Source organism: Nomascus leucogenys, chromosome 14 (assembly GCF_006542625.1).
Source record: "Nomascus leucogenys isolate Asia chromosome 14, Asia_NLE_v1, whole genome shotgun sequence".
Taxonomy (NCBI): Eukaryota; Metazoa; Chordata; class Mammalia; order Primates; family Hylobatidae; genus Nomascus; species Nomascus leucogenys.
In genome coordinates this window covers 50,710,517-50,737,606 of record NC_044394.1, presented here as the reverse complement: position 1 = coordinate 50,737,606, position 27,090 = coordinate 50,710,517, and the positions used below count along the sequence as shown (strand labels likewise).

The 27,090-nt window shown below is 51.6% G+C and overlaps 1 protein-coding gene across 8 annotated transcripts in view; it reads right to left on the bottom strand.

The window, feature by feature from the left end:
- The window catches only part of CPSF4L (cleavage and polyadenylation specific factor 4 like), a 39,199-nt gene extending 15,158 nt beyond the window's left edge, over positions 1 to 24,041 (bottom strand). For 7 of the 8 annotated variants that reach the window (XR_004033341.1, XM_030827784.1, XM_030827786.1 and 4 more), the window contains exons 1-2: positions 23,963 to 24,041; positions 797 to 949 (exon numbers count right to left, since the gene is read on the bottom strand). Coding sequence is in view for 6 of the 8 variants with exons in the window: in XM_030827784.1 (XP_030683644.1) it covers positions 797 to 911 (115 nt within the window). In the remaining 2 variants the exon portion in view is untranslated. Of the gene's footprint in view, positions 1 to 796; positions 950 to 23,962 lie in introns of those variants that run through there. The other variant, XR_004033342.1, reaches the window with a different exon arrangement.
- Between the last annotated feature and the right edge of the window lie 3,049 nt (positions 24,042 to 27,090).

The following is a 27,090-nucleotide window of genomic DNA, read 5'->3' as shown; positions in this document are numbered from 1 at the left end:
TGGTGGGTACCTGTAATCCCAGCTACTCAGGAGGCTGAGGCAGGAGAATTGCTTGAACCTGGGAGGTGGAGGTTGCAGTCAGCCAAGATCACGCCACTGCACTCCAGCCTGGGGGACAGAGCGACACCCTGTCTCAAAAATATATATATATATATTATATTAAAAGGACAAAGGATGCCTTGAAGCCAGAGGGAGGCAAGATGCTCGTCCAGGCTTGACCACACAAGATGATTTTAGGTGCTAGACCTCTGAACCTCATGGATTTATGTTTACAGTGACCTTTGATTTCTAACAAGTGACACTAGTTCTCCATTTATGGAAACAATGCAAAGTTTCTTCTAAAGTAAGAGTTAAAATAGCAAGACCGTTGAAAGAGCAGATAGTGGTGCAGAGGCTTTGAGGGTACAGCAGGCATCGTGAATGTGGCTCTGAAGGCCTGATATTCGAGAAGTTCTAGCCAGGGCCTGAGAGATGGCTCATTTAAGACATTTCAATATAGTCAGGCTGGGTGTGTGATGAACCAAGACTGGGGAGAGAAACAATCCCTTCTTCCCTTTTGGGGGTATCTGGTATGCACCTTGATCCTGGGGGCAGTAAAGGGCAGGGACTTCAGGGTGCACTTCTGCTTGTCTAGGGGTTTGGAGAACAGACACCTGAGGCTCAGACAGGTCTCTCTGACCTCCAGGGACATGTCCAGCCTCCTCTGCGTGCCCCCTCCTCTAGAAACCTTCTTCCCATCTCACAGCCCTCACTGCCACCCTCCAGGGTGAGGCACCGAGCCAGGAAGAGGCCTTACCAAACTTGGAGTAGAAGTAGCACTCAGGCATCCTGGTGAGGTCATACTGGTGCAGGAACTTGCAGTGATCACCCTTCTTGCACAGCCCCCGGAGCCAGTGCTTGCACACCACCATCTTCTCTCCTCGGTCATGTCGGAAGGGGCAGAGTTTCCCTGGAGACACCAGAGCACCTGGCTGGGAGGCCCCTCATCCACAGCCTGGGGCCCACTCAGCCCTCCAGGGGATTCCCCAGGAGGGTACCTGACTCAGTCCCCAGCGGCTCTCCCCTTATCCCTTCACCTGGACCCTGTAGGGGCTGGAACTGGGAGCCGAGGCAGCATGAAGGGCAAGCTTTTTTTTTTTTTTTTTTTTTTTTTGAGACGGAGTCTTGCTCTGTTGCCCAGGCTGGAGTGCAGTGGCGTGATCTGGGCTCACTGCAAGCTCTGCCTCCCGGGTTCACGCCATTCTCCTGCCTCAGCCTCCCGAGTAGCTGGGACTACAGGGGCCCGCCACCATGCCTGGCTATTTTTTTGTATTTTTTAGTAGAGACAGGGTTTCACTGTGTTAGCCAGGATGGTCTCGATCTCCTGACCTCGTGATCCGCCCGCCTCAGCCTCCCAAAGTGCTGGGATTACAGGCGTGAGCCACCGCGCCCAGCCAAGCTCTTGTTTTTGAGATGGCGTCTCGCTGTTGCCCATGCTAGAGAGCAATGGCACGGTCTCAGCTCACTGCAACCTCCACCTCCCGGGTTCAAGTGATCCTCCTGCCTCAGCCTCCCAAGTAGCTGGAATTATGCCCGCAACTACACCTGGCTATTTTTTTATTTATTTATTTTTAGTAGAGACAGGGTTTCACCATGTTGGCCAGGCTGGTCTCGAACTCCTGATCTCAGGTGATCCATCCACCTCAGCCTCCCAAAGTGCGGGATTATAGGCTTGAGCCACCGTGACTGGCCAGGGCAAGCTCTTCTTAATGTACAGCTGTTCCCACTACCACACCTTTGCCCATCCTTCCCATCTGCCTGGTGTGCCATGCCCTTCTCCAGGGAAATACCTGGGCTCAGAACAGCTGCCTCCTTTTCATTCCCAGAGTGCCTAACACCCCCTCTCGTCCTGCCAGGGAGCAGGGCCAGGCTTTCCAGCCCAGAATCCCCACACCCAGCCCAGCCCCTGGCACGTAGTAAGTGCTCAGTAAGGGCGTGTTGAATTCCCATCTTTAAAAACACCAAATGTTATGCTTCCCAATTCCAGAGACCTAACAGGGTGACAGAAGAGCCAACTTTGTAATGATTTATAAGGAATAGTCCATGGAAATGTTACATTTAACTGTTTTATCATCTTCACTCAAGTCTGCCTTGCTATTAGCAGGAAGGACATCCAGTTCCTAAGTTTCTTTCTTTTTAATTTATTTATTTGAGACAGGATCTTAGCCTTTTGCCCAGGCTGGAGTGCAATGGCAAAGTCATGGCTCACTGTAGCCTCAACCTCCTAGACTCAGACAGTTCTCCCATCTCAGCCTCCCGAGTAGCTAGGACTACAGGCCTGCACCACCACACTGAGCTAAATTTTTATTTTTTGTAGAGACAGGGCTTTGCCATGTCATCCAGGCTGGCAGTTCCTGAGTTTCTAAGCAGGTCCAGCCTCATACCTGGCCAGTTCTCTGACATAATTTGGGGGCTAGGGGAAGTGTTCTTTCCATTTTTCCTTTTTTTAAAAAAAAAAGAAATTATGTTTTGTAGAGATGGGGTCTCGCTATGTTGCCCAGGCTGGTCTTGAGCGATCCTCCACCCTCTGCCTCTCAAAGTGCTGGGATTACAAGTGTGAGCCAACTCCCCTGGCCAAGGTGCTCTCTTTAAATACCCCTAACCTCCACCCCTGGCTATTGACTTGCTTGGTTCTGACCTTCCACCATAATAGCTTTCTTTCTTTGCAGAAGGGTGTTGCTAGGAACCACTGCTCTAGGGACTAGATGGGCCGAGCTGAGGAGACGCCACTCAGTCCACATCGAGCCTGCAGGGTCCTGGGTGCACAAGGCCTTGGGCGACCAGTGATCCCATTTCCCTTCTCCCTGCATCGTCCAGGGCTGGCCCCAAGACAAGGCAGGTGGGCGAACATGGCCCCAGGTCCTCCTTTCCTGGTCCCCACCAGCCCCCCAGCTTCCAGGGACAGAGTCATTTGGATCAGAAAGCATGTCCTAAACTCTCACACCAGCGAGATTTCTTAACCTAAATGTATAGGCAAGTGGTAGGAAGACTAGGAAACCCTAAAATTGTAAGCCAATTTTTTTTGGCAATTGTATATTTCTGTGGGAAGAGCCTCTTCGTGAGCCATGAGCCAGAAGAAAAGTTGAAAACTCTTGTATTTGAGTCAGGCCTTCCCAGAATGGCTGCATTTGGGGAGAGGTGCCTAGGAAGACGGTATTGACCCAAAGTCAGGGCAGGAGAGAAGTGGAGGATGCTTTTTGATAGCATTTCAAAGATGGTGGCAGGTGCTACCTCAGGGCATAGGGAATGGGTGAGACAATTGACCAGTTTCCAAACTGAGTCAGAGCATGGGACTGGGGGAGAAGGATGCCTCTCTTCTAGCTGGGAGGAAATCAAGAAAAACATTAAGAAGCTGGAGCCTCCTGGGAATGCACAGGCCAAAGCTCAGATACACGCCCATCCCAGCAAGGCAGAAAGAAAAAATTACGCTTTTCGAGGCAGCCTGGTTACCCTGATGCGAACTGCAAACTACGAAGACTGCTGCTGAGGCGGGGAAATCTTAGGGGAGGGGCAGGCTGCTTGATGGATCCAACCACTTATCCTTTGTCTACCTGTAAGTCTAAAATTCTGCTCCATGGCTGGGCGTGGTGGCTCACGCCTGTAATCCCAGCACTTTGGGAGGCCCAGGCAGGTGGATCACCTGAGGTGAGGAGTTTGAGACCAGCCTGGCCAACATGACAAAACCCCATTTCTACTAAAAATACAAAAATTAGCCGGGCTTGGTGGCATGCGCCTATAGTTCCAGTTACTCGGGAGGCTGACAAAGGAGAGTCGCTTGAACCCAGGAGGCAGAGGCTGCAGTGAGTTGAGATCACGCCACTTCACTCTAGCCTGGGCAACAGAGCGAGACTCCATCTAAAAATAAATAAATAAAATAAAAATAAAATTCCACTCCATCCCAATTTTCCCTCCCCAGGTGCAAATTCGACACCCTATCCCAGGCCAGGCAGAGCCCCTGCTGGGTGTAGCTCAGACAGACCCTACACTCACCCAGCTTGGGGCCCAAGCCTGTCTGCTAACTCACCTTTCTCACAGAGCCCTTTAGTGAAGAAGTTGCACACAGCTGAGGCCGACTCTGGAAGGAGAAGAGGGAACGGAGAAGGTAGCTTCCCCAGAGGCTGCAGCTGTTCCGGGATCCTCCACCTCCTATCGGCATGTCCCACCTAGACCTCCCCCAGGCTCTGGCCTATGGGACCCCAAATCTGCGCCCTGTAGAGGTTAAGCTGCAGAGCCAGCCAGCAGACCCCAACCCTTAACCCCCCAACTCTGAAACAGAGGAGCTCGAGGGGCTCAAGGCTGGCCCAGGAGCTTGGGAGGCCAGTGTGGCTTCTCTCAATTCACCGTCTCTCTGTGCCTCTCTTTCTCAGTCTGGAAAATGGGTTGCCCCGAAGCCACAGAAGAGAGAGACAGAGAAGGGGCTGTCGCATCAGGGAGTTGAGCAGAGACGCCTGTAGAGAAGGGAGGGGGAGCGAGGCCGGGCGTGGTGGCTCATGCCTGTAATCCCAGCACTTTGGGAGGCCAAGGTGGGCGGATGACGAGGTCAGGAGTTTGAGACCATCCTGGCTAACACGGTGAAACCCCGTCTCTACTAAAAATACAAAAAGTCAGCCGGGCGCGGTGGCAGGCGCCTGTAGTCCCAGCTCCTCAGAAGGCTGAGGCAGGAGAATGGCGTGAACCCAGGAGACAGAGCTTGCAATGAACCGAGATTGCGCCACTGCACTCCAGCTTGGGCTAAAGAGCGAGACTCCGTCTCAAAGAAAAAAAAAAAGAGAAGGTGGGGGAGGGACAGTGGCCCCATCCTCACTCACTGTCCATGCCCTGGAAAGGCAGGAGCCCAGTGCCCTTCTGCATCTCGACATCCTTCTCAAAGGCAAAGGTGAACCGCTCCAGCCCCGCAATGACCTCTTGCATCTTCCGTCTCCTGCTGGGGCTGCGGAAGCTGCTGGAACCCAGGCAGATGGGCCCAATATAGCTCATCAGAGGCCCTTAAGGGGCCAGCGCCCAATGCCTCCCCCTTCACCCCAGGGTGCCAGTGGCCAGGTGACTGCAGGGGACTCTCCAGCCTGGGCTGTACAGGAGCAGGGCCCAGCTGCCTCACCCGGGCCACCCAGTGCAGGGGCAGACGCCCCAGGGCCCCTCACCCCCACACTGTGTACACAACGCCCACTCGGGTAGGGAAGGATTCGCAGAGCCCCACAAACTGCTTATCTCTGCATGTTACCAAGCACAAACGTGGCGTGCACGTAGACATTACCAAACCTGGGCTCATACTTTGTCCATGAAGACACAGCCACAGGTTAGCAAAGAGTTGCACAAACCAACCGCAGCAAGGCTGTTATTCTGCCAGAGCTGGGGGTGGTGGGGGTGTGCAGAGGGAGGGAGCCGTCCCTCCTCCCCGCTTCTTCCCATCAGGGAAGGGGTCTCCCTCTGGGACCCCTGACACCCCTTTTCTGGCCTGAATGACAAGCCCCCGAGTGAGCTCTTCATGGGAGACAGGGAAAAAGGAATGAAGAGGAGAGGAATTGAAACAGTTGGATGAATGGCGCTTTGTTTACCTCGCACACAATCGCCAGCTTGGCGGGAGGGCGGAACCGACCCAAGGCCAGGGCGGCCTCCCAGCCAGGATTCCACAGGGCCACCCAGTGCCACCCCACCCCTGAGAAAGTGCTTTATAAATGAAATCTCTATGCAAATGTTGTTTTATTATTATTACACCACCCCTGCCTGCAGGGCTGGGGACATCTGAAAATGCTTTCAAAGGATCATGTTAGGGCTCTAATTAGACCAGGCTCCCCCCTCCCCCTGCTCTGGCCCCAAACTGGCCTTGCCTCTAACTAGAGCTGCTGTTCTCAGTCACATTGGCCTTTGATGCCCATAGAACCAGAACCCACACGCCCTCCTTTGTGGGTGCCCAAACCCAGAAGGGAGAGGTGGGCGGCCCTGCAGGCTCTCAGCTGGGCCAACGTGAACTAGCTTGCTGGCTGTTGTTCCCCGTGGCTGTGGCTCCTAGATCTGTTCTTTTGAACTCCAGATCAGAAAAGAAAATAGCTGGAGAGATAGACACCTAGAGTCGAGGCGGGACTGGGAGGAGCAGGGATCAGATCCAAGAGTTTGCAGAAGCTCAGGCCTCTGACTGCATCCTGAGAGAGGCAGAGGGGCCCAGCTCCAGGGCTGCTAGAGGGTGGGGCCAAGGGGGTCCCTGGGGTAGAAACCCTGGCTTCTCTTGGCCTTAGCTGTGTGCGTTGATTAGTAGTCCCAAGAATGCATTCATCTGTCAACACAGGCTCATTAGAGGCTCACAGCAGCCTGGCAGTGCAGGCAGGACCGATGAGGGAATCAAAGCCCAGGGAGGCCAAAGCCACGTGGTTTGGGAGGCGATATGGATGGGGTTCAAATCTAGGTCTCTTGATGACTTTCTTCCCTAAACATCCCTGGGCATCTCTGCACTAAGGCCACGTCCCTATCCTCAGAGACGGCCCCATCAAGGAGGGGACATTAGCCATTCACACAATAATGCGATGGAGGCACGAGGGGCCCAGCAGGGCAGGAAGGGGTAGCAGGGAGAGCTCTCAGTGGAGACTCATGATGATGGGGAGAGAATGTTCTGGAAGAAGGCCAGCAGTATGAAGGTTGGGGCGTGGAGCAACGTGCAGGCTGAGGAGGCGCTCAAGGGTTTGCTTTGGCAGAAGTGGGGTAAAGAGGCGGAATGAGGGCAATGAGGCTGAAGAGCTGAGAAGGGACCCAACTCTGGGGGGCCTGCTGGGGCCAGCTTTGCAGGGGAGTGATCGTGAAGGCAGCAGAGCCACCACAGGGCTCTGAGAACTGTACATGGCTCTCTGAGGGATGGTCGGGGGAAGACTGGACGGGGGCTGCTTAGAGGATGAATTTTTTTTTTTTTTTTTTTTTTTTTTTGAGACTGAGTCTCACTCTGTTGACCAGGCTGGAGTGCAATGGCGTGATCTCGGCTCACTGCAACCTCTGCCTCCCAGGTTCAAGCAATTCTCCTGCCTCAGCCTCCTGAGTAGCTGAGATTACAGGCCCACACCACCACACCTAGCTAATTTTTGTACTTTTAGTAGAGACAGGTTTTCACCATATTGGCCAGGCTGGTCTCGAACTCCTGACCTCAAGTGATCTGCCTGCCTCATCCTCCCAAAGTGCTAGGATTACAGGCATGAGCCACCGTGCCCAGCCTGGGGATGACTTTTTAAAATCATGAGAGCCCTGGGGATATAGCCCAAAGATCTTTCTGCTACTCTGGTGGCCTGCAAGAGTTAATTGATGAGGGATGAACATGAAGGAGACTCCTGGCTAAGACTCCTCCCTCCATCACGCCAGCTTCTCTGCTCCTCCACCAGGGCTTCCCATCCCACCTCTAGGTGCCTGGCCAGCAGAGGTGTGTGGTGGACGTCACATGGATGAAATCCCTTCTCCCAGTGGGTCATCATTAGTTTGGCACACAAACAACGGGGCTTGCATTCATAGTTTTTGCTTATTCAAAATACCTTCTGCAGTAAATTGAACTGGCTACCCAAAAAGTCTAGGTCCAGGCCAGGTGCAGTGGCTCACGCCTGTAATCCCAGCATTTTCAGAGGCCAAGGCAGGAGGATCGCCTGAGCCCAGGTGTGCAAGACCAGCCTGGGCAACAAAGCAGGACTCCCATCTCTACAAAAAATTAAAAAATTATTAGGTGGGCATGGTGGCACATGTCTGTAGTTCCAGCTACTTGGGAGGCTGAGGCAGGAGGATTGCTTGAGTCCAGGAGGTTGAGGCTGCAGTGAGCCATGGTTGCACCACTGCACTCCAGCCTGGGTGACAGAGAAGGATGCTTTTTAAAAAAAAAAAAAAAAAAAAAAGTCCAGGCATGTTGGCTCACTCACGTCTGTAATCCCAGCACTTTGGGAGTCCAAGGTGGGTGGATCAACTGAGGTCAGGAGTTCAAGAGCAGCCTGGCCATCATGGTGAAACCCCGTCTCTATTAAAAATACAAAAAATTGGCTGGGCGCGGTGGCTCACGCCTGTAATCCCAGCACTTTGGGAAGCCGAGGTGGGCGGATCATCTGAGGTTGGGAGTTCGAGACCAGCCTGATCAACATGGAGAAACCCCATCTCTACTAAAAATACAAAGTTAGCCAGGCGCGGTGGCGCACACCTGTAATCCCAGCTACTTGGGAGGCTGAGGCAGGAGAATCGCTGGAACCCAGGAGGTAAAAGTTGCGGTGAGCCCAGATCGCGCCATTGCATTCCAGCCTGGGCAATAAGCGCGAAACTCTGTCTCAAACAAACAAACAAACATTAGCAGGGCATGGTGGCAAGCACCTGTGGTCCCATCTACTTGGGAGGCTAAGTCAGGAGAATCACTTTAACTCAGGAGGCAGAGATTGCAGACAGCCAAGATTGCACCACTGCACTCCAGCCTGAGCGACAGAGCTAGACTCTGTCTCAAAATAATAATAATAATAATAATAATAAAAATAAAAAATAAAAAAAATCAAAGTCCTAACCACTGGTACCTATGAACATGAACTTCTTTAGAAGCAGGGTCAACATCCTGGAATTAGGGTGATTCCTAAACCGAGTAACTGGTGTGATTATGAGAGAAAGGAGGGGATAATTGAGACACAGGCACAGAGGGCACACAGAGAAGGCCATGGGGAGACAGAGGTGAAGACTGGGGTGACCCAGCTTCCATGGATGGCCAAAGATTGCCGTCTCCACCAGAAGCCAGGAGAGAGATGTGGGACAGACTCTCCCTCAGGGCCTCCAGAAGGAACCCACCCTGCCTATATCTTGACCTCGGGTCCAGCCTCCAGAATGTGAGAGAATGAATTCCTATGGTATTCAGCCACCTTTGTGGTAATTTGTGACAGCAGCTCTAGGAAATGAATAGACCTTCTCACTTGGCATTCAGGTTCAAGGCTGGGCGCGGTGGCTCATGCCAGTAATCCTAACCCTTTGGGAGGCCAAGGCAGGAAGATCACTGGAGCCCAGGAGTTCGAGACCAGTCTGGGCAACATGATGAGATTCCATCTCTACAAAAAATTTAAAAATTAGCTAGTCATGGTGGCACATGCCTGTAGTCCCAGCTGCTACTTAGGAGGCTGAAGCAAGAGGGTCCCTCGAGCCTGGGAGGTCAAGGCTACAGTGAGCCATGATTGCACCACTGCACTCCAGCCTGGGTGACAGAGTAAGACCCTGTCCCAACAAGAAAGAAAGAAAGAAATTTAGTTTTGGAAGATCCCATCTTTTTTTTTGAGATTTTTTGAGACTGAGTTTTACTCTTGTTGCCCAGGCTGGAGTGCAGTGGCGTGATCTCGGCTCACCGCAACCTCCGCCTCCCAGGTTCAAACGATTCTCCTTCCTCAGCCTCTTGAGTAGCTGGGATTACAGGCATGTGTCACCACGACTAGCTAATTTTGTATTTTTAGTAGAAACGGGGTTTCTCTGTGATGATCAGGCTGGTCTCGAACTCCCGACCACAGGTGATCCGCCCGCCTTGGCCTCCCAAAGTGCTGAGATTACAGGCGTGAGCCACTGTGCGTGGCCGACCTCACCCCTTTTATAGATGAGCAAACAGACACCCAGAGAAGTTGAGTGATTGTTAAGCTTTGCTGAGGCCGGGGGAGCTGCCCCACCTCATGGCTCTTGAAGCAAATGGGTGTCCCCATTATACAACAACAAAAAGCAGTGCCCCAGCCCTGGAATGTCCCCTCTGAAACCTCACAACGCCCTCTTCTGTGCCCTGGAGCTTATCCCTAGCCCTTGTGTTTTCGTTTATTAATTGATTCATGGTGCTAAGTGGACACTCAAATCACTGTACAAACAGAAGCGTGAATTTTTAATCACCATCATTATGAGGCTCTCATTTAGCTCTGGCTGCAAATTTCCTGAATCGTCATCATCCAGCTCCTTCCCCTTTATTAATGCTCTGCTCTGAAAAGCAGGGGTGGAAGTGGGGGAAGCTTTGGAATTCTCTGGCTGCAGGGCCTGGAAAGGTCATCATGCCCATGCCCCTGGCCTGGGATCAATGGCAGCCAGTGCTTTGCTGGGCAGATCGTGGCCATGCCCACCTTTCTTTTATCTGGAGTACCTGCCTTCCTCTCCACTGAGCACCCTGTCTTTATGGCGACAGTGCAGACAGGGGCGTCAGACAGGCCAGGGTTCAAATCCAGCCTTTGTCAGCTACCAGTCTATATCCTGGGTCAGGCATTTAATCGCCTCTCTGAACCCCAGATTCTGCATTAGTAAAATGGGAGCAATGCACACTACATCCCTGGAGGACTGAGGATCAGTGAAAGTACATGTGGGTGCCTGATACAGGGGTGGTTTTTGTTATTGTTTTTTTTTTGTTTTTTTTTTTGAGACGGAGTCTCGCTCTGTCACCCAGGCCGGAGTGCAGTGGCAGGATCTCGGCTCACTGCAAGCTCCGCCTCCCGGGTTCACGCTATTCTGCCTCAGCCTCCCGAGTAGCTGGGACTACAGGTGCCCACCACCACGCCTGGCTAATTTTTTGTATTTTTTTAGTAGAGACGGGGTTTCACCATGTTAGCCAGGATGGTCTCAATCTCCTGACCTTGTGATCCACCCACCTTGGCCTCCCAAAGTGCTGGGATTACAGGCGTGAGTGTTGTTTTATTTTTGAGACAGAGTCTTGCTCTGTCCCCCAGGCTGGAGTACAGTGGTGAAATCTCAGCTCACTGCAACCTCCGCCTCCCAGGTTCAAGCGATTCTCCTGCTTCAGCCTCCCAAGTAGCTGGGATTACAGGCGCCTGCCACCATGCCTGGCTACTTTTTTTATTTTTAGTAGAGACAGGGTTTCACCATGTTGGCCAGGCTGGTCTCGAACTCCTGACCTCAAGTGATCCGCCCACCTCGGCCTCCCAAAGTGCTGGGATTAAAGGCATGAGCCACTTTGCTTGGACCTATCCCTTCTTAAAATGCATTATTCCTAAGGGCCCCTGGTAAAAGATGCCATGGGGGAAGGGGTCCCATGATGGTTCAGGTGCTGCTGGGGGCTACTGTAAGATCCGGCAGTGATGGCCTGGCAGCCGAATAGCCACGGGGTTGGGAGGGGCTGGAGGTCAGGAGGAGTGCCCCTCACCCACTGCTGCTGCTGCTCAGTCCCAGGGACAATGAGCCAGTGTGCCCTGCTCTCTCCACCGCCCTTTGTGCCCCAAGAATGCCACTTGGAGGGGACAGCTGTTGGCTTCACAGTGGCCACTTGAAGTGCAGGGCAGGGAGGCCCTGCAGCCAGGCTGGTCCTGCTCTGTCGTTGTGCAGGAACTCGTCTCTAGGAGTCCATCAGTTCTAACACCTGCAGCCAGGGGAAGCCATCTACTTCCCCTTGGGGCTTGGAAACAGCCACAGGACTAATAAACCATCCACACTTCTCACTGAAGGCTCCTCCCATTCTCACGACTAACTCCTGAGCTGCTCTACCCGTTTTATAGGTAAGGAAACCAAGGCCCAGAAGTTAAACCACTGCCTAAGCTTATGTAGCCAGTAGATGTGGGAATGGGGGCCTAGAATCCAACCTTGCTACCAGTTACTAGGACTTAATTAGTTTAGGTTCCCTGTTTACATTATATTCTCTCTAATTCCCACAAAACCTTGCAAAGAGAGCTATTATTATTTCTCTTCTACAATTGAAAAAAGCCAAGGCTAAAGGCTTAGATGTGCTTCCTAAAGACCACAAGCTCAGGTCTGCTTGGCCCCAAAACCAGCTCCTTTCAGCCTACCAAGCTAAGCGTGGGAGACGGCTCCACCTCCCCTGGGCTGGGAAGACCACCCAGACCCCTGAGGCCCAAGACAGCTACTGAGCTTTTGCTTGTCCCTGAGTAGGTAGGTTGCAGATTCTACTCTTGGTCCAAATATCAAGGAAACAGGACATTTTGGGCTTAGGGAGTCAGCCCTGGTCAAAGCGGTGTGCAGATAGCATTCCCTGTCCACTGTTGCCACGACGTGTCTTCACTTGGTCTTCAGGTCATCCTCCGCTCTGCCTGGGGTTCTGTGCCCAGAGCCTCTCCAGGCTGAGCAGAGGGAAACTCCACAGGCTTCAGTCCCTGCCTCCTATGCCCTGTGAGAAAGGAGCCTGTCACCCGCAGCTGCAGGCCTGGCCTGTCGGCAAAGCCGAATTGGCAGAGGTGGCAGGTGGGGCAGCTTGGGTCACACTCTGGTCTCCTCCTTAACCACAGTCCTCTGGCTTCCCACGTCTGGCTCTTACCCTCCCCACTCTGGGGAGCTATTCACTCACTCACTCACTTATTCACTTACTCATTCATGCACTCACTCATTCACTCACTTATTCACTCATTTATTCACTCACTCACCTATTCACTCACTCACTTACTTATTCACTCACTCATTCACTCACTCACTCATTCACTCACTCATTCACCCATTCACTCATTCACTCACTCACTCATTCACTCACTTGTTCACTCACTCATTCACCCATTCACTCACTGATTCACTCATAGTCCCTCACTCATTCACCCACTCATTCGCCCATTCACTCACTCATTCACTCACTCACTCATTCACTCACTCACTCATTCACTCACTCATCCACTCATTCACTCACTCATCTACTTACTCATTCACTCATTCACTCACTCACTCATTCACTCATTCGCTCACTCATTCACCCATTCACTCACTCGCTCACTCATTCACTCACTCATTCACTCACTCATTCACTCACTCATTCACCCATTCACTCACTCGTTCACTCACTCACTCACTCATTCACTCACTCACCCACTTACTCAATCACTCATTCATTCACTCACCCACTTACTCATTCACTCGCCCACTTACTCATTCCCTCACCCACTTATTCACTCACTCATTCACTCACCCACTCACTCATTCACTCATTCACTCACCCACTTACTCATTCACTCACTCACTCATTCACTCACTCACCCACTTATTCACTCACTCATTCACTCACCCACTTACTCATTCACTCATTCATTCACTCACCCGCTCACTCATTCACTCTCTCATTCACACATTCACTCACCCGCTCACTCATTCACTCTCTCATTCACACATTCACTCACCCGCTCACTCATTCACTCTCTCATTCACTCATTCATTCACTCACCCACTTACTCATTCACTCACTCATTCATTCACTCACTCACTTACTCATTCACTCACTCATTCACTCGTTCACTCACTCATTCATTCACTCACCCACTTACTCATTCACTCACTCATTCTCTCATTCACTCACTCGTTCTCATTCACTCACTCATCCACTCACTCACTCATTCCCTCACTCACTCATTCACTCACTTATTCACTCATTCACCCACTCGTTCACCCATTCACCCACTCGTTCACTTATTCACCCACTCGTTCACTCATTTACCCACTCATTCACTCAGTCACTCACTCATTCACTCACTCATTCACTCACTCATTCACTCACTCACTCAAAAGTATTTTTTAACTGCTGCTGTCTCTGGAAGACACAGAACAAACAAGACACAGCCACTTGCCTAGGAGATTGCACTCGGTAGAATAATGTGCTCCCATCCAAAGATGCCCACATCCTAATTTCCAGAAACTGTGGATGTGTTACCTTACAAGGCAAAAGGGACCTTACTGATGCAATTAAGTCAAGAATCTTGAGATAGGAAGATTATTCTGGATTATCTGAGTGGGCCCAATAGCACCACAAGGATCCTTATGAGGAGGAGGCAGGAGGGTCAGAGGAAGGGAGAGACACAGAGGAAGAGATGAAAAAACAGAGAGAGATGTGAAGATGCTGCACTGCTGGCTTTGAAGCTGGAGGAAGGAGCCATGAGCCAAGGAATGCGGGTGGTCTCTAGAAGTGGAAAAGACAGATTCTCCCCTCAAACCTGCAGGAGGAACACAGACCAACCCACACCTTGATTTTAGCTCAGTGAAAGCCATCTGGACCTTCTGACCTTTAAAAATGTGAGATATTACATTTGTGGGCCAGGCATGGTGGCTCACGCCTATAATCCTAGGACTTTGGGAGGCTGAGGAGGGTGGATTGCTTGAGCTCAGGAGTTTGAGACCAGCCTGGGCAACATAATGAGACCCCATCTCTACAAAAATTAGCTGGACATGATGGCCTGCACCTGTAGTCCCAACTACTCAAGAGGCTGAGGTGAGAGGTTGGCTTGGACCCAGGAGATGGAGGTTGCAGTGAGCTGAGATTGTACCACTGCACTCCAGCCTGGGCGACAGAGCCAGACCATGTCACACACACACACAAAAAAAAGTGCTGGTTTATTTTTTGTTTGTCTTGTTTTTTTTGAGAGAGAGTCTGGCTCTGTCACCCAGGCTGGAGTGCAGTGGCGTGATCTCGGCTCATGGTAAGCTCTGCCTCCCGGGTTCACGCCATTCTCCTGCCTCAGCCTCCCGAGTAGCTGGGACTACAGGTGCCCGCCACTGTGCCCGGCTAATTTTTTGTATTTTTTAGTAGAGACGGAGTTTCACCATGTTAGCCAGGATGGTCTCGATCTCCTGACCTCGTGATCCGCCCGCCTCAGCCTCCCAAAGTGCTGGGATTACAGGCGTGAGCCACCGTGCCCGGCCAAAAAAGTGCTGTTTTAAGCTACCAGATTTGTGGCAATTTGTGTCTTCTATTTGTTTGTTTTGTTTTGAGGCAGAGTTTCACTCTGTCGCCAGGGCTGGCGGGCAGTGGTGCCATCTCAGCTCACTGCAACCTCCACCTCCTGGGTTCAAGCGATTCTTGCGCCTCAGCCACCTGAGTAGCTGGGATGACAGGCATGCACCACCACACCCAGCTAATTTTTGTATTGTTTTTTAGTAGAGACGGGATCTTTCCATGTTGGACAGGCTGGTCTTGAATTCCTGACCTCAAGTGATCTGCCCACCTCAGCCTCCCAAAGTGCTGGGATTCCAGGCATGAGCCACTGTACCCGGCCAATTTGTGGTAACTTGTCACAGCAACAATAAGGAAACTAGTATAGAGGGGAACATCACCAACAAGCAGGCAGTGACATCAGAAGGCACTGGCGGAGCTACTACAAGGCTGCTGAGCTCTCACTTAGGTGTTGCAGGAAGGCTTCTGGGAGGAAGTGAAACAAACGCGTAGACAGGTAGAGTCTTGTAAAGGCAGAAGGGGGACAATGGTTCCAGCTGCCGCCATGCGTTTAGGAAATCACTTCTGGTTCTATAGGACCAGATCTGGCACACTGGCTGCTGGGGGTGGCTCAAAGGACTGGGAGGTCCAGGCTTGGGAAGGGCCTCAAACCCAAGGCCTTGAGGAGTCACTGAAGGAGCCCACTTTACGATGTTGGTGAAATTTGCATTTTTACTTTTTTATTTTTGAGATGGAGTCTCACTCTGTCATCCAGGTCGGAGTGTGGTGGTGCAGTCTTGCTCACCGCAACCTCCACCTCCTGGGTTCAAGTGATTCTCCTGCCTCAGCCTCCTGAGTAGCTGGACTTACGGGTGTGCTTCACCACGCCTGGCTAAATTTTGTATTTGTAGCAGAGACGAGGTTTCACCATGTTGGCCAGGCTGGTCTCAAACTCCTGACCTCAAGTGATCCTCTTGCCTCGGCCTCCCAAAGGGTTGGGATTACAAAGGTCTGGAATTACTCCAGCGCAGTGAGCCACTGTGCTGGTCGAGATTTGCATTTTAGAAAGAGCCCTCTGGCTGCAAATTCCTGGGGCCACTCTCCGGAGAAGGCATGAAAGAAGGACATCCGGCAGCCAAGTGCCAGAGTCTAGAATTGGCTGAAAAGCAGCTCCAGGCCGGGTGCGGTGGCTCACACCTGTAATCCCAGCACTTTGGGAGGCCGAGGCTGGTGGATCACTTGAGGTCAGGAGTTTGTGACCAGCCTGGCCTACATGGTGAAACCCCATCTCTATTAAAAATACAAAAATTAGCCGGGTGTGGTAGTGGGTGCCTGTAATCCCAGCTACTTGGGGAGCTGAGGCAGGAGAATCACTTGAACCTGGGAGGTAGGTGTTGCAGTGAGCCAAGATTGTGCCATTGTACTCCAGCCTGAGCCACAGAGGGAGACTCCATCTCAAAAGAAAAAAGAAAGAAGTGGCCAGGCACAGTGGCTCATGCCTGTAATCCCAGCACTTTGGGAGGCCAAGGCAAGCGGATCACCTGAGGTCAGGAGTTTGAGAACAGCCTAACCAACATGGTGAAACCCCATCTCTACTAAAAATACAAAAATGAGCCAGGCGTGGTGGTGCATGCCTGTAGTAATCCCAGCTACTCGGGAGGCTGAGGCAGGAGAATCGGTCGAACCCGGGAGGTGGAGGTTGCAGTGAGCTGAGATTGCGCCACTGTACTCCAGCCAGGGGCAACAGGAGCAAAACTCCATCTCGAAAAAAAAAAAAAGAAAGAAAAGGAAAATTAAAAAAAAAAAAAAAGAAGTAAAGCAGCTCCAAGAAAGGAGGTGTCTTTCCCCAGTCCTGCTTTATCCTGTACTTTCTAAAACAGGAAAAATGCAGGTCAAGATAAACCACAATTATCAACAAAGTTTTAACATTTATTCCTATGCCCTAACGGATGGTCCTGTGTTCCCCTGGAGATGCATGACCCCCTACCCCCCATGGGGAGGAGGGGTGAGGGAAGTTTCTGTAGAGCAGGGACCCGCCCGCTGACCGTCGACACTGTGTTGGATTAATTCTCCCAGCCGTGGCCTGGGGCACTCACTTTGATGGATGGTGGGTCCAAGGTCACAAGTTTGATCTGTCTTCAGGTCAATTGAGTCTGGAAGAAAAACTCTATTTTCATCACCACAGATTGCCCTCCGGTTTGTTATCTCTAAATAATTATTGGCTCATGAGGCGGACAGAGAGTACGATGGAAAAACCCTCCAGGCCCCAACTATTGACAAAGAGTCAATTGTACCCACTCTGTGTACAAAGCCCAGTGAGCGTGGGCAGGGGGAGTGGGAGGCAGAGCGCGGGCCCCAATCATTCCCCTTCTGGATAAACTGCCCTGACCCTGGAGGGGGTGCTGGAGGGAGACTCAGTAGAGCATGGTGGACCAAGTCCCCCCCACCACCAACATCCTGACCTTCCCTCCGGTCGGGGGCTGATCAGACTCGGCGCTGTCTTTTTTAAATTTATTTTTATTTTTTTATTGAGACGGAGTCTCTCTCTGTCGCCCAGGGTGGAGTGCAGTGGCGCCATCTCGGCTCACTGCAAACTCTGCCTCCCGGGTTCACGCCATTCTCCTGCCTCAGCCTCCCGAGTAGCTGGGACTACAGGCGCCTGCCACCATGCCCGGCTAATTTTTTGTATTTTTAGTAGAGATGGGATTTCACTGTATTAGCCAGGATGGTCTCGATCTCCTGACCTCGTGATCCACCCGCCTCAGCCTCTCAAAGTACTGGGGGATTACAGGCGTGAGCCACCAAGCCCGGCCGCTGACTCAGCGCTGTCTTTGCTCTCTCCTCTTGGTGAGGCTTTGAATTCCATGTTCTCACCTGACGGCTCCCACTCCTGGATGTGTTTTCTGCAGACAAGGAGACAGTTGCCCCTTGTCTTAGTCAGCTCGGGCTGCTGTAACAAAATACTGTAGAGAGTGATTTAAACAACAGACGTTTGTCTGGGCGAAGTGGCTCACACCTGTAATCCCAGCACTTTGGGAGGCTGGGGCAGGTGGATCACCTGAGATCAGGAGTTTGAGACCAGCCATGCCAACATGGCAAAAGCCCATCTCTACTAAAAATGCATAAATTAGCCGGGCATATTGTCCTATGTCTGTAATCCCAGCTATGGGAGGCTGAGGCAGGAGAATCACTTGAACCTGGGAGGCGGAGGTTGCAGTGAGTTGAGATGGTGCCATTGTATTCCAGCGTGGGCAACAGAGCGAAACTCCAAAAAAAAAAAAAAAAAAAAAAAGCAACAGACCCTTATTTCTCTTAGTTCTAGGAAGTCCAAGATCAAGGTGCTGGCAGGTTTTGTTCCCGGGGAGGGCTCTCTTACTGGCTGGCAGATGGCTGCCTTCTTGCTGTGTCCTTATGAGGCGAGGAGAGAGAGACTGAACGCTGGCCTCATTCTTTTCTACAAAGACACTGATTCCATCATGGGGTCTCCACGCTCAGGACCTCACCTAAACCTAATCACTTCCCAAAGACCTCCAAGTCCTAATACCATCACATTGGGATTAAGGCTTCCATGTGTGACTTTTGAGAGGACACAAACATTTGTTCCATAACACTCGCTTCACAACAGCTTGCCATTTCCATTTGAATCGGCTTCCGTGTATCTGAGATCAAACTCGAACTACCCCGAATCCATTCTTCCCTCAGTCTTTCCTGCTCAGAAAGAGTGAAACTGCCCAGACGCTCAGGCCAAAAGCTAGGTGAATCTTTGATTCTCTAAACATGCTTGTCCCCGCCCTTCACCTCCCAGACTCCTCATCCTCTGTCTGATTTAAATGCCACTTTTTCAGGGAGCACCTATCCCCCATGACCTCTGAGACAGGGTGTCACTCTGTACCCCAGGCTGGAGTACAGTGGTACGATCATGGCTCACTGCAGCCTCGACTTCTGGGCTCAAGTGATCCTCCCACCTCAGCCTCCTAAGTAGCGGGGGCTACAGGAATGTACCACCATGCCCAGCTAGCTTATTTTTTGTAGAAATGGAGTCTCACTATGTTGCCCAAACTCCTGAGCTCAAGCGATCCTCCTACCTTGGCCTCCCAAGATGCTGGCATTACAGGCGTGAGCCACCACACCCAGCCCCCAATGACCTTATCCAAAGTGAGGCCCAGGTTATTCTCCCTCCAAGTGTTACTCTCCCTCCCAGCATCTAGATGTGTGTTTCCTTCAAATCAGTACCCTGTTTGCTGCTTTTACTTATCTTCTTGCCTGTTGAGTGTCTGTTTCCCAAGCCCTCCAACCCAAAGCCTTAAGGCCAAGGCCCATCCGGGTGACTTTGGCAACAGTTCAGTAGACACAGTGCCAGGGCCCTCTGCCCTTTTAGGGGCCCACAAACGTGTTTTAATTTCTTTTAAAATCAGAAGAAAATAGCTGGGCGCGGTGGCTCACACCTGCAATCCCAGCACTCTGGGAGGCCAAGGTGGGTAGATGACGAGGTCAGGAGTTCGAGACCAGCCTGATCAACATGGTGAAACCCTGTCTCTACTAAAATACAAAAATTAGCCCTGCATGGTGGCACACACCTGTAATCCCAGCTACTCGGGAGGCTGAGGCAGGAGAATCGCTTGAACCCGGGAGACAGAGGTTGCAGTGAGCCGAGATTGCACCACTGCACTCCAGCCTGGCTGGGTGACGGAGCGAGGCTCCCTCTCAAAAAAAAAAAAAAAAAAAAAATCAGAAGAAAATATGCAAACCTGTAGGTTTATAGCAACAGAGTCATAAATATAATTTTCACAATTTTTATGGAGGAAGGGGTCCACACAAGTTATAGTGCCACCCTGGGACTGTGTTGGCTTTGCCTACTGTTATACCTCCCAACACGTCCCAGAGTGCTTGGAGCATGGCAGGGGCTCAGTGCATATCTGATGAATAAGGGAATCTGCACTATAGTTTTCTTTTTTTCAGAGAATACAACAGCAAACTCTTTGCAGTCAACCCGGATTTGGTGGAGGGTTGGGGAAGAACCACGGTTGTGAGAAATGATATTGATGCAGGATTGTCTTCAAGTCAGCCAGGAGATGACACAGTCCTCTCACTACTCTCGATCTGCAAGGAGAAGCCCTCTGGCCCGTGCCACCTTCTCAATACAATCCTCAATCTGACTTCAGGATGAAAAATTAGAAAGCTGCCTTGGTACAGCCACTTCTCAAGTATACCCACATAGAAACATTTTACTGGCTAATAGGAAGTGCCAATTTTCTCAATCCGGTAGGCAATTAAAACATGTAAGTATATACGTTTTTCCTCAAGGGACCGCATAAATCTTTTTTTCTTTTTCTTTTTCTTTTTTTTTTTTTGAGATAGAGTCTCACTCTGCTGCCCAGGCTGGAGTGCAGTGGTGCGACCTCGGCTCACTGCAACCTCTGCCTCCTGGGTTCAACCGATTCTCCTGCCTCAGCCTCATGAGTAGCTGGGATTACAGGCACACACCACCGCTTCCAGCGAATTTTTGTATTTTTAGTAGAGACGGGGTTTCACCATGTTGGTCAGGCTGGTCTCAAACTCCTGACCTTGTGATCTGCCTGCCTCAGCCTCCCAAAGTGCTGGGATTACAAGCATGAGCCACCATGCCCGGCCCTGAAAACACTTTTATTTGTCTTAAATTGGTCTTTATATTTTGCCACTACTTTTAATGACAAAAAATGCAATTATGTCTTTTTTCTCTTTTTTTTTGAGGCAGAGCCTGGAGTGCAGTGGCATGATCTTGGCTCATTGCAACCTCCGCCTCCCGGGTTCAAGCAATTCTCCTGCGTCAGCCTCCCAAGTAGCTGTGGTTACAGGTTTGTGCCACCATGCCCAGCCAATTTTTGTATTTTTAGTAGAGACAGGGTTTTGCCACGTTGGCCAGGCTGGTCTCGAACTCCTGACCTCAAGTGATCCGCCCTCCTTGGCCTCCCGAAGTGCTGGGATTACAGGTGTGAGCCACCGTGCACGACTCTCAATCACTTTTGCACCAACCTTTTCAGAAAGTGGCTCACTCCTCCTTTAAGAGCAGCGGTTTTCAGCCCCTAATAGGGCATTTGGCAGTGTCAGGGGACTTTTTTGTTTTGAGACAGGGTCTCACCCTGTTGCCAAGGCTGGAGTGCAGTGGTGTGAGCACGGCTTACTGCAGCCTCAACCTCCTGGGCTTAAGCCATCCTCCCACCTCAGCCTCCCCAGTAGCTGGGAGCACTAGGTGGGCACAACCACACCTGGCTAATTTGTTATATGTTTTGTAGAGAACTGGTTTCACCATGTTGGCCAGGTCTTGAACTCTTGGTCTTAAACTCCTGGGCTCAAGTGATCCAACTGCCTTGGCCTCCCAAAGTGCTGGGATTACAGGCATGAGCCACCGAGCCCAGTCTGAGGACATTTTTAACTGTCACAATTTGAGGGAGTGCTTGGCATCTACCAGGTAGAGGCCAGGGATGCTGCAAACACACTACAGTGCACAGGTCAGTCCCCAATAACAATGAATGACCCAGCCCCAAATATCAATAGTGTTGGGTTGAGAAGCCCTTCTCTGGGAGAATCTAAATTGTGTCTCTTGGATCATGCGGGTCTGGCCCTCCATAGAGTGGGTTTTACTGATCTGTGCCTTAGCATCAAGCCCTCGGTTTATCCTGAGTAACTCTGTAGAAAGCAGCTGATAGGGTTTGTGTGACTGTATCTGTGTCTTACTTAGTCCATTTGGGGTGCTATAAACAATATACCACAATCTGAGTGGCTTATAAACAACAAAAATTTGCCAGGCATGGTGGCTCACACCTGTAATCCCAGCACTTTGGAAGGCTGAGGCAGGCAGATCACTTGAGGTGAGGAGTTTGAGACCAGCTCAGCCAACACAGTGAAACCCCGTCTCCACCAAAAAATACAAAACATAGCCAGGTGTGGTGGCGTGAGCCTGTAGTCCCAGCTACTCGGGAGGCTGAGGCAGGAGAATCACTTGAATCCAGGAGGCGGAGGTTGCAGTGAGCTGAGATCACGCCACTGCACTCTAGCCTGGGAGACGGAGCAAGACTGAGTGACCCTGTCTCTAAAACAAAAAAGGACTGTTGTTGACGGTGTTGCTTGGGACGCTACCCCTCATCCCGTCAAAGGTCCCATGAGAATTCCTCTCAGACTTTAGTGTCAGAAATAGCTGCACTGCTTCTAGATTGAGTGTTTTGTTTTGTTTTTTAATTGAGTCAGAATCTTGCTCTGTTGCCCAGGCTGGAGTGCAGTGGCACAATCTCAGCTCACTGCAAATTCCACCTCCCAGGCTTCGGTGAGTCCCCTGCCTCAGTCTCCCGAGTAGCTGGGATTACAGGTGTCTGCCATCACGTCCAGCTAATTTTAAGCGGAGTTTCACCATATTGACCAGGCTGGTCTCAAACTCCTGGCCTAATGTGATCCACCCACCTTGGTCTCCCAACGTGCTAGGATTACAGGCATGAGCCACTGCACCCGGCCGGGGTTGGTTTTAATCTTGTGGACTCTGTGAGTCTCAAAACCGGCAGATTCCCCTCTTTGTTTTGACTGATAGGAAGCTCAGAATCCTGTTTGCAGCCCACCTTTGAGGATTGTGGAGGCCCAGCCAAAGAACATTTCTGTGTCCTACCCTCTTGGTTCATTGTACCATGTGTTCCAGTGTTGTTTTCTCTCTGATCTATTTTTATCCTATTGTATTTTATGAATTTTTGTAAGCTGCCGCTAATCCTTTTTGGAAGAAAGCAGGGCAGAAAAAGAAAACAAGATTCATCAGAACCCTGTGGCCTTGACAAGTATTTTTTAACATGCCAAGTGTCATTTAGGGTTGGATTCTGGCCAGGGAAGGCAGCTATCCTTGGCTCCTCCTATCTCTCCTGGGAGTCTCCGTGGAGAACGGCAGCTCAGTAGGTCAGAGCAACAGGTTTCAGAGGCAGAGCTAGCATCCATCTGTCTGCAAGCACCACTCCCTCCCACCAAAATATTCTTCCCAGTCTCCCATCTGTCTGTTGGCAGTAAGCCATGGGGCCCAGAGGAGATCGGAAAGGGGAAGAATAAAGATAAGGTCTCCCATTTTCATTCCTAACTTTTCTTTCTGGCATCTTAAATCAGGGCCCTCTGGGCTCAGGGAAAGATTGTGTACTGTTAAGTGCTGCAGGTGAAGGGTGGCCAGGAAGGGCACCTGCCCAAGTGTGGAGGGAGTGGGGGCCTTGGGGCGTCTGTCATATGAGGGTCGAGGGGAGCCAGGCAGGGGTGGGGAGTGCCACACACACCTGGAAATTCCCACCCCTCCAACCTGCCCTGCGTTCGGGGATCTTCCAGCCACCCCTGCAGCTATACGACTCCCAGGTCTGCACACAGTCTGCTGCTCACACCATCCCTCAACCCGTCCCTCACCTCCCAAGCCACAGCACCCAGGCCAGCCCAGAGAATTCCACCTGCTCTGCTCTGCTCCATTCACCGGACTTTGGCCAATCTCTTGTCCTCCCAGCCTCAGTCTTCCTGTCTCTAAAATGAGCAGGGGCCAGGCACGATGGCTCATGCCTATAATCTCAGCACTTTGGGAGGCCGAGGCGGGCAGATCACTTGAGGTCAGGAGTTCAAGACCAGCCTGGCTAACACGGTGAAACCCCATATCTACTAAAAATACAAAAATTAGCCGGGTGTGGTGGCAGGCACCTGTAGTCCCAGCTACTCGGGAGGCTGAGGCAGGAGAATCGCTTGAACCTGCAGTGAGCCGAGATCATGCCACTGCATTCCAGCCTGGGTGACAGAGCAAGACTCCGTCTAAATAAAATAAAATAAATAAATAAAGTAAAATAAAATGATCAGGGAGAGGAAACTAGATCCTAAACTTTGAGGATCCTGAGAATCCCTTGCTGCCTTCATGTGTCCTGACAGCCTCTGTCCCTTTGGTCTACTTTCTTCTGGGAATGTGGTGCCACCTTGGTGGAGAGAGGAGGAGTGGCTGGGCGTGTGTAACTCTGGGGTCAAATATGGACACCACGCAGGAGTAGCCTGGATGCCAGCAGGAGCACAGGCCTGAGGCTGCAGGCATGAGAGGCAAGGAGTCCAAACCAAGGCCCTGGTCCTGCCCAGCAGAGCCAGGAGGCCAGGCAGAGCAACCCTGGGAAGGGCAGGGCCTTGGCTGCCTGGTGGGCGGGGCTGACCTATGGGAACCAGCAGCTGCAGCTGAAGGGGGCAGGAGCAGCCAGTGCCTCCCCTGACACTTCCCTTGGGCACACAGCCCCGTGGGAGATGGGCACACCCCACTCTGCGAGGCTGATAGCCCGGTCTCTGTGCTGCTTGGCCAAGCCAGGCCACTGGCCCTACCTTGTCATTTCGTGTCCAGCTCCTCCGTTTCCTAGACCTGTGGAGTGGGCCGGTTCTTTCACCTCTAGGTGCTTCCCCTGTGAAATGGCGGTGATATGAATGGCATGGACCTCACAGAATTGTTATGAGAATGAACTGAGGCCAAAGCAAGGAACAATGCCTAGCATATGGCGGTCATAGCTGCTAAGACATATGGCCTGTATCACAGCGGTGCAGAGCGGCATGTGCCCAATAAACAGGCGCACAGCCCTGTCCACATGGGGGACGTGGAAGGAGATGCTCTGGACCCGCTGGGGCCAGTGGTGGGGCTGGTGCCAGGACACCATCGGGCCCGAAGGCTTTGGGTCCCATCCCATTTTGGAAAACGGTGGCTGAGATCTGAATTTAAATGACCAAATTATTACCCAGAAGTAGTTCCTGGTTCCTTCTTTAGACAGAAAGGGCCCACAGAACATCTTTAAGGCAAGAAGTGTCCTGCGGGGCCCTAGGTCTCTCAGGTGAACCTCAGAGACCAACAGGGAAAGAGTAAGGACCCCCCAAATCCAACCTCACCGAGGGAAGCTCTGGCTCAGCCTCCACAGAGGTTCAAAGTATGACCTCATATGAGGCCAGGTGTGGTGGCTTGCATCAGTAATCCCAGAGCTTTGGGAGGCGGCCAAGGTGGGAGGATTGCTTGAAGCTAGGATTTTGAGACCAGCCTGGGCAACATAAGACCTCATATCATAAATAAATATATAAATGAATAATCAATCAATTATAAAAGGCTGGGTGCAGTGGCTCGCACCTGTAATCCCAGCACTTTGGGAGGCTGAGGCGGGCGGATCACCTGGTCAGGAGTTTGAGATCAGCCTGGCCAACATGATGAAATCCCGTCTCTACTAAAAATACAAAAAAAAAATTAGCCGCGTGTGGTGGCGTGCACCTGTAATCCCAGCTACCCAGGAGGCTGAGGCAAGAGAATTGCTTGAACCCGGGAGGTGGAGGCTGCAGTGAGCCAAGATCGCACCACTGCACTCCAGCCTGGGCAACAGAGCAAGACTCCATTCTCGAAAAAAAAAAAAAAAAATCAATTAAAAAAAATAGCATCACCTCATTGCAAACAAAGATTCTGGTAAAAAGTTGAAAACAACTGAGCGACTGCCTAATTTTAAAGATGGAGAAACTGAAGCCAATTGGAGCGAGAAAATAACTGGCCCAAGGCTACCCAGCAAATCTTTTTTTTAAAGATTTATTTATTGGCTGGGGCGCGGTGGCTCACGGCTGTAATCCCAGCCCTTTGGGAGGCCGAGGTGGGTGGATCATGAGGTCAGGCGTTCGAGACCAGCCTGGCCAAGATAGCGAAACCCGGTCTCTACTAAAATTACAAAAAATTAGCTGGGCCTGGTGGTGGGTGCCTATAATCCCAGCTACTCCGGAGGCTGAGGCAGGAGAATTGCTTGAACCTGGGAGGCGGAGGTTGCAGTGAGCTGAGATTGTGACACTGCACTCCGGCCCAGGCGACAGTGCAAGACTCCGTCTCAAAAAAAAAAAAAAAATTATTTTTTGGTAGAGATGTTGTCTCGCTGTTTACCCAAGTTGATCTCAAACTCTTGGCCTCAAGGGATCCTCCTGCTTCAGCCTCCCAAAGTGCTAGGATTACAGGTGTGAGCCACCGCGCCTGGCTCCCAGCAAATCTTGACTGAGCTCTGTAGCTCGGCTGGTTCTGCATGCTCATCTCATCCTTTTCTCCTGGGTCCACTGAACCCCCAGCCAGAAGGTATGTTCCTTAAAGCTGTGAATCAAGCCAGGTCCCTGGGTCTTCTTGAGTGCTCAGAGCTTTTCCATCAATGGTCAAGAAACAGATTCTGGGGCTTGGGGTGGCTTGTTTCTCTGGGCCCCTCAAGAGTCCCTGGTTAGTCGGTGTAGGTACAGTCATTTCTGTCTCTTGGGAGGCTGCACTGTGTCTGGGAGGCACAGCCCTTTCTCCTCTGCCTGGTCATTGCCTGAACGGTACCTTCCTCTCCCCAGTCATCCCTGAGCTAGACCGTAGCCCCTAGGGACCCGTCTCCCAATGGGCCCCAGCTCTCCTCCCTCTCTCTTCTTCCCTTGGGGCAGCCAGAAGTCCCTGCTCATAACTCCCACGGGAATGAGCCTGTCTAGGGACAGAGGGAGGGACCTGAGTGACATTTTAATTATGCCTCTAATTGCTTCCCAGGGAGATGATGAGTGGGGAACTCACCTCTGTGGGTGCGCAGGGGAGAGGGCAGGGTTTCCACCAGGAACTCAGCCACATTGAGATCTCCAAGATTTCCCCAGATTTCCTGAGAGCAAGCGGGGGCTTCAGCAAGCAGTGAGCCAGCCCTGTGCAGACCGGGGCTCCCTTCTGAAGCTGCCCAGAAAGAGGGGAACATGGTTCGAGGGAAGGAGGTGGTAGGGCAGGGGCAGGACAGTGGGTTCAGGGGCCACTAGATCCTCACCCCCCGACTTCGTATCCCGAGGTTTTGATGTGCCCAGGAGTGGTGGGGGTGAGAAGGGCGGGAGTTTTGAATGAATTCTGGGCGTTAGAGAAGGCGGCCCCGAGGCTTATCTGATCACCTTTCTCCATCTGGAAAATGGGGATGTGGAGTTTCTATCTCCCTGAGAAGTGAGGTTGAACTGGGGACCTGCCACTTGTAAGCTGATTTTCTAGGCTTAACGGTAAAAGGGGTAAGAGGAGGTGGTAGCCCTGCTCCCAGCCTCATGCAGAACCTGCCTTCAGGGCCAGCCACTTTCTGGTGGTGACAGTCCCGTGCACCAGGACACCCGGGGGCTGGGGAGAACACAGTCGCTCTCATCCTAATCACAGCTGTATAAAAAGCCCATGTCGACCGGCACCGGTGGCTCACGCCTATAATCCCAGCATTTTGGGAAGCCAAAGTGGGCCGATCACTTGAGGTCAGGAGTTCGAGACCAACCTGGCCAACATGGTGAAACCATCTCTACTAAAAATACAAAAATTAGCTGGGCATAGTGGTGCACGCCTGTAATCCTAGCTACTCGGGAGGCTGAGGCAGGAGAATTGCTTGCACCTAGGAGGCGGAGGTTGCAGTGAGCTGAGATCACACCCCTGCACTCCAGCCTGGGTGAGAGAGTGAGACTCCATCTCAAAA